This window comes from Salvelinus sp. IW2-2015, linkage group LG6.1 (assembly GCF_002910315.2).
Source record: "Salvelinus sp. IW2-2015 linkage group LG6.1, ASM291031v2, whole genome shotgun sequence".
In the NCBI taxonomy this organism is placed as follows: Eukaryota; Metazoa; Chordata; class Actinopteri; order Salmoniformes; family Salmonidae; genus Salvelinus; species Salvelinus sp. IW2-2015.
In genome coordinates this window covers 9,271,334-9,284,054 of record NC_036845.1, presented here as the reverse complement: position 1 = coordinate 9,284,054, position 12,721 = coordinate 9,271,334, and the positions used below count along the sequence as shown (strand labels likewise).

General features: G+C 42.5%; 2 protein-coding genes across 2 annotated transcripts in view; both read left to right on the top strand.

The window, feature by feature from the left end:
* LOC111965006 (DNA-directed RNA polymerase III subunit RPC7-like) overlaps nucleotides 1-12,721 on the top strand; it is a 737,315-nt gene that overhangs the window by 549,524 nt on the left and 175,070 nt on the right. The window lies entirely within an intron of this gene.
* On the top strand, nucleotides 2,406-5,626 carry LOC111965007 (membrane-spanning 4-domains subfamily A member 8-like). Its single transcript, XM_023988946.2, has 4 exons — nucleotides 2,406-3,498; nucleotides 3,712-3,813; nucleotides 4,169-4,225; nucleotides 4,500-5,626. The coding sequence occupies exons 1-4, from the start codon at nucleotides 3,298-3,300 to the stop codon at nucleotides 4,815-4,817; spliced, it is 678 nt and encodes a 225-aa protein (XP_023844714.1). The 5' UTR covers nucleotides 2,406-3,297; the 3' UTR covers nucleotides 4,818-5,626.

The following is a 12,721-nucleotide window of genomic DNA, read 5'->3' as shown; positions in this document are numbered from 1 at the left end:
CCGTGAAGCACGGGGTGGCAGTAACATGTTGTGGGGGTGCTTTGCTGCACGAGGGATAGGTGCACTTCACAAAATAGATGGCATCATGAGGGAGGAAAATTATGTGGATATATTGAAGCAACATCTCAAGACATTAGTCAGGAAGTTAAAGCTTGGTCGCAAATGGGTCTTGCAGATGGACAATGACCCCAAGCATACCTCCGAAGTTGTGGCAAAATGGCTTAAGGACAACAAAGTCAAGGTAGTGGAGTGGCCATCACAAAGCCCTGACTGCAATCCTATAGAAAATGTGTGGGCAGACCTGAAAAAGCGTGTGTGAGCAAGGAGGCCTACAAACCTGACTCAGTTACACCAGCTCTGTCAGAAGGAATGGGCCAAAATTCCCCCAAATGATTGTGGGAAGCTTGTGGAAGGCTACCCGAAACTATTTCAAGGCAATGCTACCAAATACTAATTGAGTGTATGTAAACTTCTGACCCACTGGGAATGTGATGAAATAAATCTCTACTATACATTTCACATTCTTAAAATAAAGTGGTGATCCTAACTGACCTAAGACAGGGAATTTTTAGTAGGATTAAAAGTCAGGAATTGTGAAAAACTGAGTTTAAATGTATTTGGCTAAGGTGTATGTAAACTTCCAACTTCAACTGCAGATTGAATGATGTCTTGTGCTGTAGTTAACAACTCTGTGGCTGTGTTCGAGAGCATCAAAAATGACTACAGGTGACTGACTACCTGACTGACTGATCTACAAATCACATTGCATCATAAATAACAACTCATTATTTGTAGATCAGTCCGACACAATTTACCAATGATGCTTTGCAGTTTTGATTTTCTCGAACACGGCCAATGGGTAGTGCCAGAGATACTGTAAATAATGATGAGATCGTCTTGTCTCTGCCCTAACAAGTCGTTCCAAAGGCGGAAAGGCAAGCGGTTTGTGGTTATTGCTGTATTCCCACGTCGACAGATGTTGAATGGAGTGGACCCTCTCGCTTCACCTCTTCTTCTCTGGTAGTGCTAAAACAATGTCATATCTGAATTCCTCCATCTTTATGCACCTTTGACAGGTTAATAATTGGTTACTTTTATCCGGGATCCTTGGGACGTCCCTACCCTAAACCATACTCTTAACTAACCCTTATCTTAACCGTTGGGGCTCCCGAGTGGCGCAGCAGTCTAAGGCACTGCATCTCAGTGCTAGAGGCGTCACTACAGACACCCTGGTTTGATTCCAGGCTGTATCACAACCGGCTGTGATTGGGAGTCCAATAGGGCGGTGCACAATTGGCCCAACGTCGTCCGGGGTTGGCCGGTGTCGGCTGTCATTGTAAATAAGAATTTGTTCTTAACTGACTTGCCTAGTTAAATCAACAACAAAAAAATGGTGACAGAGTTGGGATGTCCCAAGGATACGATTTAGACTTACACAATTAACAGAACTTTGAGGAGGTAGGTGAGTTTTCTAGTAAATTACCTGGGGAATGGCAGGTAGCCTAGTGGTTATAGCGTTGGGCCAGTAACTGAAAGGTTGCTGGATCGAATCCCGGAGCTGACAAGGTAAAAATCGGTTGTTCTGCCCCTGAACAAGGCAGTTAACCCACCGTTCCCCGGTAGGCTGTCATTGTAAATAAGAATTTGTTCTTAACTGACTTGCCCAGTTAAATGAGTTAAATAAATGGTGACAGAGTTGGGATGTCCCAAAGATACGATTTAGACAAACAATTAGGTTAAATCTTTTTTTTTTTTTTCAATGGGGACAAAGCCAGTACATGAAGATGGGCAGAAACTGCGAAATCACACTTGTAGGCGATGACATGGCGATGTATTTTCCTGGTTACTCAGAAAAATACGATGTAAAATCATGATGTCAGTGATTTTATGGTCGGAAAGTAGCAGCTCCTGAAAGAGGCCTGAGTTTCCGAGTTGGATGACCATTCAAAACGATTTTTCCCAGTCGGGGCTGTTTTTGTTTTGTTTTTCAAGTTCCTAGTTATTTTGAACGCACTGAAGTCGGAAATTTCCGAGTTCCCAGTTGTTTTGAATGCGGTTGGAGTAATAACATGTTCAATTACTTAAGACATGGGCTCGAATATAGATTGTGCCTTTAGATTTCGAGAAAATTAACTAAGAAATACTTTTTCACTTCTCTCTTTGACTTCTCAAACCCTGGCCTGGGCTGCGTTTCAAACTCATAAGACACACCCTCATCCACTTACCCTCGCCTTATGCGCCCTTGCCCGAATGTCCATTTAAAATGAATGATGTCCTCCCTCACCCCTTGCCCTGCAAGTGTAAACTCGTCAGACGTTATCAGAAGTGTCAACTTAATTTGGGGGCTGAGGGGAGAGGGTGTGTCTGTTAAGTGTTTGGAATGCAGCCTGGTCTGTTTAGCAAGCGTTCCCAGAAGTTTCGCGATGTTGCGTCTCTGAGTTGATAAACTGTGATATTGGTGCTTTCAAGACAACTGGGAACTCGGAAAAAACTAAGTCAAATCATGTCAGTGATCTTCAGGTCGGAAAGTTGCAGCTCTTGAAAGATACTCCAGCTTCCAACTTTGAATTCCGATGACAGTTCAAAAGTGTTATCCCTCGAAGTCCCAGTTGTCATGAACGGACTGAAGTCGGATATTTCCGAGTTTCCAATTGTTGAACGCGTTATAAATGAAAATAGCAGACGCAACAGGGATCTGTAAACGTTGAAGAAGTATCCTAGATTATATCCTTGTATTTCCGTGTTTGTACATTAGCTGTTCCCGACCTGGAAAAAGTGGACAAGTGGTAAATTGTCCGATTTGAATTGTTACAAATGTTGTCTAAATTAATGTTGAATAAGCGATTTGTGGTTAACAGCAGTAGGCCTAATAAATGTAATCATTTGCAAGCTTCCATAGTTTTACTTTCAATTTCCATTGAAATACAAAACACAGATTTACAAGTGCAACTCAAATGTGGCTTGAAAAAAGGCTATCATATATATTGTAATCATTGAATGTTGTCAATATTGTATTGATTTGTTTAAACTTTCAATGATGTTAGTCTAACTGAGATCAAATCTACTTTGCGGGACATAAGAAAGGCCCATTCTGTGCTAGTTACCGCTGTTTTTGTTCATTTGAAATTGTATTTCTAAACCAAGGACAACCTAAAGAAGACTTAGGCTATCTGTAATGCCATAATAAACACTAACACAATGTCTGCAGCTGTATTAAAGTATCAAGCTTTCAGTGTGTAGTTTGTTTTCTTCTCAGGTGTTTGTTGTCGTCAACCACCCAAATCAGGATCATCAACCATGTCCACCTCTATCACAACTGCAAATGGAGTTGTGGTAGTGACACAAGTGTTCCCCTTGGTGGAGAGTGGCAAGGCTTCAGTGCCACTTCTGAATGTCACTCCCCAAATCCAGAGTGCGCCCCCCGCTGTGCCACTGCCTACCACTAAAGTGTCAGAGATGACAAGGGTGTTCCTGCAGGTTCAGACACAATCTCTTGGGGTGAGAACATAATATTACTGTCCTTTGTTTTTAGTGCTCATTCCATCCATTTGCCATTGGATTCAATCATTGGCTGTGCTATTGTAGAGATCTATATTTAACATCCTTTGAGGGCAATTTGATTTAGAAGAAAACATCTAGGCTAAACTGTTAACCACTATTAGTTACCATTTCCACTATTGTTACTCAATGTTCCCCGAATGACTGTCTCAGATTGTGCAGATCGTCCTTGGATTGGTGTGCATGGTGGTGAGCCTGTCTGCTCTTCTCACCCCTWTCCTGTATGACCAGTTCCCGCTCTTCATGGGAGTTGCTGTAAGTTCTGGGTCCCAAGGAGGCAAGTAATATCCAACACACTAAATGCTACACGGACACATGCACTTTTAGATGTTTCCTCAGAGTGAATCTGCTGTCATCTATCTTACAGTAGTCCTATTGTAACCTAGAAAGGTAGGTGAACAAGCAGGATAACTGACTTCAGATCAGCACTCATGACCAAAGCGCATCCCACACCCACAGGAGACCGCAGCAGAACTTGTGTTTATCTATAAAGTGTAGGCCTCTACAGTAGTTGACATTGGATGTGGCAGTTGATTGGTCAGCATCACCTTAGCTTCATATGTCAATGGTCTAAAGTGTCTTTCTCTCCTGTGTTGCTCACTCTCTCCAGTTTGTCCTCTCTGGATCTCTCACTGTGGCTGCCCGGAAAGGAACACGTTTGAGTCTGGTAAGTCATTCACTGTGATTGGGGTTAATAGCAGTGTGCACTTCAAGTTTACTTTATTAGATGTATAAGTTGAGATGTATATCAGAAATTAAATCTTTGCTATTAGGAAGTAAAACAGGAGATATTTTTCTAGACCAAAACACACAAACCAAAAATCTAACCAATTGGAACAGTTAATGGATTTCCTATGTCCATATATTTTAAACAAAACAAACTAACATTGTCACGCAATAGTTGTTCAGTTTCCCCTCCTCTCCATTTCCCACCCTGTCAGATTAAAGGGACTCTGGCTGTGAATGTTGTCAGTGTTCTTGTGGCTCTGGCTGGGGTTGCCTATATTTGCATGCTGCTGACTGTAAAACATGAAGATGGTTTCTGCACCGAAACTGACGACAACTATACTTCCGATTCCAACCAGAACAGGATAAAGGAATGCACAAGCATGGTTAGGACAATATATGTAAGTATTTATGGAAGTGACCTGGTTCATGTAATTTTGCTGTATTTATTTCTTATGCTAACTTCAGGGAACTCAGTAACCTTCCAAACACATGAGGTTGGTGGCACCTTAAGTGGGGAGGACGGCTCGTAGTAATGGCTGGAGCAGAATAAGTGGAATGGTATCAAATACACTGCTCAAAAAAATAAAGGGAACACTTAAACAACACAATGTAACTCCAAGTCAATCACACTTCTGTGAAATCAAACTGTCCACTTAGGAAGCAACACTGATTGACAATAAATTTCACATGCTGTTGTGCAAATGGAATAGACAAAAAGTGGAAATTATAGGCAATTAGCAAGACACCCCCAATAAAGGAGTGGTTCTGCAGGTGGTGACCACAGACCACTTCTCAGTTCCTATGCTTCCTGGCTGATGTTTTGGTCACTTTTGAATGCTGGCGGTGCTTTCACTCTAGTGGTAGCATGAGACGGAGTCTACAACCCACACAAGTGGCTCAGGTAGTGCAGCTCATCCAGGATGGCACATCAATGCGAGCTGTGGCAAGAAGGTTTGCTGTGTCTGTCAGCGTAGTGTCCAGAGCATGGAGGCGCTACCAGGAGACAGGCCAGTACATCAGGAGACGTGGAGGAGGCCGTAGGAGGGCAACAACCCAGCAGCAGGACCGCTACCTCCGCCTTTGTGCAAGGAGGAGCACTGCCAGAGCCCTGCAAAATGACCTCCAGCAGGCCACAAATGTGCATGTGTCAGCATATGGTCTCACAAGGGGTCTGAGGATCTCATCTCGGTACCTAATGGCAGTCAGGCTACCTCTGGCGAGCACATGGAGGGCTGTGCGGCCCCACAAAGAAATGCCACCCCACACCATGACTGACCCACCGCCAAACCGGTCATGCTGGAGGATGTTGCAGGCAGCAGAACGTTCTCCACGGCGTCTCCAGACCTGTCTCTTATACACATCTAGATGTGTATAAGAGACAGGTGTGAACCTGCTTTCATCTGTGAAGAGCACAGTGCGCCAGTGGCGAATTTGCCAATCTTGGTGTTCTCTGGCAAATGCCAAACGTCCTGCACGGTGTTGGGCTGTAAGCACAACCCCCACCTGTGGACGTCGGGCCCTCATACCACCCTCATGGAGTCTGTTTCTGACCGTTTGAGCAGACACATGCACATTTGTGGCCTGCTGGAGGTCATTTTGCAGGGCTCTGGCAGTGCTCCTCCTTGCACAAAGGCGGAGGTAGCGGTCCTGCTGCTGGGTTGTTGCCCTCCTACGGCCTAGGTGGTGGCAGAGACTGGTACTGACCCCACCGGAGCCGGCCAGGCCTCCCTGAGCGACAGTGACGTGGCCTTACTGGGCAGTGTTGAAGACTCTGACACCCCGGCTCCACCATACTCTCCATGAGGCAGAACCATGCCATACACCTCACCTTACTTCTTACAACACATATTGCATTGTAGTACACCCTATGTACTCATGTGTTTCTCTTGTTTGAATTCGTTATTTCACAATTGCTTACCTAAACTGTGCATGAAGATTATCATTAGGAAGTGTGACACATTGCGAACGTGTCTGATTGTTTTGGTCATCAATGTGAACAGTCGTGTCCTGGTGATGGTTCTGTCCTGATGAATGTATTGCTCTTTAGTGATTCCTAATATATCAAGTAGGACTGTTATTCTCTTTGCTATTTCATATTACTGTAGAGTTAATATCTTGATTTCTGACAGTGTATCATTCTGTCATTCAATAAATTGAATATTTCCTCTTCAAGTGTTATAGTGTCTACATTGGTAGAAGTTTACACAGATCACTGTAACCTTATTTCCATCTGGTTCCAACTGTTTAATGCTTTTCTGGAGGTGAAATGCCAACCTGACATCACATGCACTCAAATCACCCATTCATCTTTTGCGTTATTGACTTGAAGTGCAACTGAGAATGCATGTTGTTGAGTGGCGCTCTACTAATAGCCGGGGCTCTGTAGGCTAAATATAATTCATGACATGAGGGCAATTTCATCCATCCCTGATTTAATAGCCTCACCCCCAACAGATCAGTAGGAGGAGTCGATTAGTGGTCTTGCATTGGGCGAGTTTGTTTTGCATGGCCCGGTGCCCTGGTGGATGGAGATTTGTCTTTAGGACCAATGGAATGGTTGAAAATGAGCAAAACCTGCTCACCTGGGGAACCGGGCCACACAAAACAAATTTGCCCATTGTTTCTCCAGTGATGTGCAGTCAGGATAGGCAGTGCATTCTACAAACCACTACCCTTCTCTGGGTGTGTTACTGGAAGAAGAAAAACTGCTTATCCCATTCATTTTAACAGAAGGCAAAGGTAAGTGATCTGAAATTGTATCATTATTATAAAATATGGCTTGAGAGTAAATCAATATAGCAGCACATTACTCAATTAGAGATGATTTTTGTTTTCCTTATGAGTAGCTAACTAATACAAAGACAAATCAAATGACTGCTTGCTGAATCAGTAACATTCACAATCACACCCTTTGAAGTATCCTGTAAAGACTATGAAGGAGTAACATGCCAACGACAACCAAAATGTTGTCATGCATGGACTGTTAATTTAAATCTAAGTAACCTATATACTTAGCTAAGTAGTCACCTATTAACTATGGTAAGATTTTTTGTTTCACCCCTCCCAACACTGAGTGAGCAAGCCTTGGTTCAATTTGCTACAACTTGAAGGAATGCCATGCCCTCCCTCCAATATCCTCTCAGAGGAACAGCTGTCTAGTTATTCCAGTGGAAACCCCTAGACTCTGGGGTGAGCACTCAGTTCCTTCATAGATGTTTATAGAACAGTTAGGATACTAGGGATGGAAGGTATGAATGAATGTGGTTTTGTACTATATATGCCTATATTAGTAGCTGTTCTGTCACGTTCATGATGCACTGCCTGTAGCTTATAAATGTGTAATCGGTTCATACATTTATTTTATGTCTCTTTCTCACTCTACACACTTCTAAGGTGTTTGAGATGATCATTGGGCTGCTAACGTTCTCCATGGCTGGGAATCTTTTTCAGCTGAACAGGTTCTTTACAAGAGATGTCTTTGTCATGTTGATTGTTGGAGGATGGGTCAGCTATATATTGATCAGTTGTCTTTTAGGTTAAACTAAAAAGAAATTGGAACTGTGCTATTTGTATTCATGCCACTTGCATTGTTCAACGATACTTCCACACATTGTGTATGTGATCTGTCTCTAAAGTTCAGGATGTTATGTATCCTGTAGGTCCTCCTTAGTGGAATTACTCTTGTATATGCTGGCATTAACCCCACATACAGTACTTCTGAGAAAGCTGTTTAGATGGCGTTCAGAGGCTGGCACCTAGGGTGGTGTCTAGTTCAACAACTGTTAACTCAACCAACCGCTGTCAACCCCTTATACCTTGTGTAATCAAGTAGTCGATTTGATTCTGGGTTCAAGATCACTCAACCCCTTAGTCAATTAGTCAACCAAGGGAAATATATTTGTGTTTTCTTTAAGAGTATGTCACCTCTGTTTCCACAGGTGAAGTAAAATGTCTCACTGAATGTAATGACTGCGATATTCACCATGGCGGGTTTTGGGCTTGCAGTATATAGGACTCTTTTGTCCAGGGAAGTATTCTCTGTTGCTTTTAAAAAGTTCCAGTTCCGCTGACCAGTCAGTCCAGAACTCTGGGGTTCAGATCTCGAGGTTCTACAGTACTTGGTCAAAGTACTGAAACAAGTCCAAATAACTAGCCACTAGCTCCCCACAGTGGTATCAATCATAATGGTTATCGGGTCCAGAACATTTGACCAATAGTGTAACTCACTAGGTCCCCACAACATCTGGCACTGTGTGTTGAYGCTGGCGCAGACACCGCTGTAGCAGTAGGAGGAGCCTTCCTCGCAGGGCTCGCCGTTCTGCAGGAACACGTTGGGGGGGCAGTAGGGAGAGGTACCGGTGCAGTGCTCTGGGAGGTCACACTCCCCCAGGGGCTGCCGACACATCCATCCACCTGAACGCAGCTGGTCAGACAGAGAAAATAGACAGTAGATCAGTAAAGGGGTTTATGATTTAGACCTTTGTTCAGCTTCTTGTGATAGATCATGTAACAGTTTAGTTTATTTGGATCACTATTAGCTATTGCACATTCAGCAGCTACTCTTCCTGGTGTCCACATAAAACATACAAATACATGACAAAATACAGAACAGTACTAGACAAGAACAACATAAAATATTTCATTACATTTAAATTATAATCAGAGTTATAACATATATGATTATAATAAATATGATATTAACGACCTGAGCTGATTTAAATGTAGGTGTTCAGTAGTGTGTTCAGTGATGGGGTTGAATGAGTGTGTCAGTAAGGTTCCAGTGAAGGAGACAGAGGGAGAGAGGCTTGCCCACCTTGCAGTTGTCACAACAGATGCCTTTGGAGGAACACTGGGCCCCAGGAACTTTCCGAATGCACTGTATGTCCAAGCATACACCATACAAACTGGTCAAATACCCCTGCAAAGAGGATCACCCCTACTCCAATTTCTACTGAGACACGGTGGTAGGTATTTTCTTTAATACCACTGAATTCAAGCAAAGGCCAGATGTAGATTGGCTCTGTGTTGCTGCATCTGATAACATGACCATGACGCTGGTGTGGTGTGTAAATGTCTCCTCTGTTGTGTCTCTGCATGGCTTCCTTCCTGTGAAGCTCCTGATTAATGGCATGCTGAGCATTCTGATTGGTTTCTTGGTGCTGGAGATGCTGATCAGTGTGATGGTTATTACGTATGGGCTGTGCACCACGGGTACCGACGGCCCAGAGGTAAGAACCATCTCACAACCAACCCAATTTAGATTTTTTTCACTAATTGGTCTTTTGACCAATCAGATCAGCTCTGAAAAAGATCTGATGTGATTGGTCAAAAGAACAATTAGTGTAAAAAATATCAGAATTGGGCTGCCTGTCTAAACGCAGCCTTTTTGTCACTTTCTGATTAGGTGACTAGATTCACTAAGATTATATATGTCCCTCTCCTCCCTGCTCAGGTCCCTCAGGAAGAGACTGACACCCCTCTGTGTGTTCCCAGCAGCACTGCAGAACCCCCCTGTGCTCCCCTGGCACTCAGAGTGAAGTCACTACAGTGGTGACTGCCATGAAACAGTCCGACATGATGATAAAGGGCAAATCTTTGGCCTAGTGGCAAGAAAAAAAAGGGAAAAAACAAATACCTTACTGTTATGCTTGCCTTTCTTGCACTAAAACACTTGTACTTGTGTTTTCTTACTAGTACTGATTCTGATGAAAGCTGCTTCGTTGAGGAAAGTTTAACTTACAATGATTGTGATATGCGGTTGTCTTACCTAGTACATTAAGTTAAATAGCTCTGGATTTCTACTAAGCTATGTAAAATTATTTTATGAAGGTCATACCAAGGATCATTTAGCTATTTGATTTTGAATTTTAAGACCCCTTGAAGAATCCCCAAAAATATATTTAAAAAATATTTAATGAAAAATTTAATTTGGCCCATACAAATGCATTGAATAACAAATTCACTACATGGAACAACAGATAGGCCCCCCCAGAAAATCTAAAGGAAGTTTGTTCTTAACTGTCTGTCCTATATCTGAGAGCTATAACAAATATCAGGAACATTTATTTTATATTATTATTTGTATTTATTTGTACATGTATTTAACTCATTATTTTTGGCACTAAACAGTGTCCATATATACTTACATAATTTTTTAAAACTGGTACTGGCGACCTTCAGACGAGTCTTGTGAGTCCCCTAAAGCAAAATAACACATGTACGCGTTTGTGAGTCTCACCTTTCCACAGAGGGGTCATATTAGTGTGTAGCCCAAACAGTTCGTACACTACAGACAAAAGGTGGCAGATCGGCAGTAAGATTATGGGGGTCATAGAACAAAACGGAGAATATCATCGTGAGAGTCTTATCTTTCCATAGAGGGGTCATACTTTTTTTTTTTAATCGGACGCTACATATGGTTTTGTGAGAAGACCGATTTTCGGGATGTCTCATCTGACAAACACTTCTCTAGCTAGCTCTGTCACTTTTCATGGCAGATGCGGAAGTGCGACATAGGCGGATATGGTGGATTGAGAAACATTATGCTAAAACTGCGCTGTTTACATGATGAATGCATCATTTTTATTTAACCTTTATTTAACAAGGCAAGTCCGTTATGAACGAATTATTATTTACAATGACGGCCTACCCCTGCCAAACCCGGACGGCGCTGGGCCAATTACGGCCGGATGTGATACAGCCTGGATTCGAACCAGGGACTGTAGTGACTTAGACCGCTGCGCCTCTCGGGAGCTAAAACATAAATAAAATAAAATCCATCTCATTCTCCAATACATTAGATCTTACATAGATATACCTTACATTATTGGTATCAGTAGATTTGAACTGTTTAGTTGTGTTTTTCAAAATTGTTATTTTAGGCAGTTTTATTTTACTGAAGCATCTTCAAAATAATATTGGTCTTTGGTGCCACCTACTGGATCAATACTACACTGAATGGGGCGGCACATGGGTGCAACCACAGTCATAGAGGAAGAGGGGAAGCTAGAGGTTTCACTCTCGACAAAATCTGTCCAAAATAAGGCCAACGCGTTTCTATTGGTTAATTTTTGACATAAACTTGTCGCCTGCCTTCCTGCCTTTGGGACAACGACTCCCATTGTTAGGGCGGAGATATGAGCATCTCGTCATTATATACAGATCTCTGCCACAGTGCCACGTGTTTGGTAGATGGGGAGCTCAGTGTCAGAAAGTTATGAGGTAGATAATGCTACCCCCCCAAGGAAGTGTGATTCGTTTTTTGTTGTTCTCCATTATAATTGATTATGTATTCTCTCAGGGAGAACAGATATTGGGAGGTCTTTGTATGCGGACGACAGGGCACTGGAAGAGAGGGAGAAATATTCCCCATAAAGTCAGGAGAGTTCAAGAAGGATCAGAGAAGTTGAACAGTAGTCCCACAGGTGGGGCTTCAAGTTCTCAGTTGAGAAAACCAGAGGTATGGACTTGAGTCACATGACTTGGACTCGAGTCAGACTCGATTCACAAATATGATGACTTGCAACTTGACTTTGACTTTAACACTAATGACTCGTGACTTAACTTGGACTTGAGCCTTTTGACTCAAACTAACTTGATACCCTCCCCAAGCCCAAATATATAAAATGATGCTATTAAAAAAAGTGTGCAGCGCATCAACTCATTTAACGGATAACAATTTGAATCGGACAGCAGCCAATCAAATTGTGCCAGCTGAGAAAAAGTTGTGCGTGGCAGTGCAGAGGAACATTGGTGGGTGAATTCAGACGGAGCCTTTGGAAAGATGATACCCCAAATTATTATGGTCGGATATAAAGACTACGCTGTAGTCAACAAAAAACAGATTCCAACTTGCAAAACATGTGGGAAGAAAATTACAGACGGAGGCGCAACAACTTCCAACTTTGTTCGACATTTGAAGCTGCACAAAGAACGATAAGTCGTGGCGAATATAGCCGACAGCTATATATAACTTAACGTAGCATTAAATCAATAAGCCTCCACACAGTCAGTCAGTGCGGGAACGTGATCATTGCACCCAAGATTGAGCTACAACTGGCTAGGCAGTTGGTAGCCTAAATCCTGCCTGATGTTACTGCTGTTCTGAAAACCATTGACATATGTTAGCCTACTGTAACCACACACACAGAGAGAGAGTGTGTGTGTGTGCGTGTGCGTGTGCGTGTTAAGGTTGGGCGATTGTGTACAAGCTTACATCGCCCGATTGCGCCCCACTAGCGATCCTCGATAGTCGATCGAAATACATGGCTACCCATGTATTTCCATTGAAATAAAGTTTGTTTGGAAAATAATAAATATATATATTTTTTAAAAGCATTCATGATTTGCTTAAATGTAATATACTAACTATTACTCTTGTTAAAAATATGAAATGGTATTACATTTGGTGAACAGCACATTATGACTTGTTTAG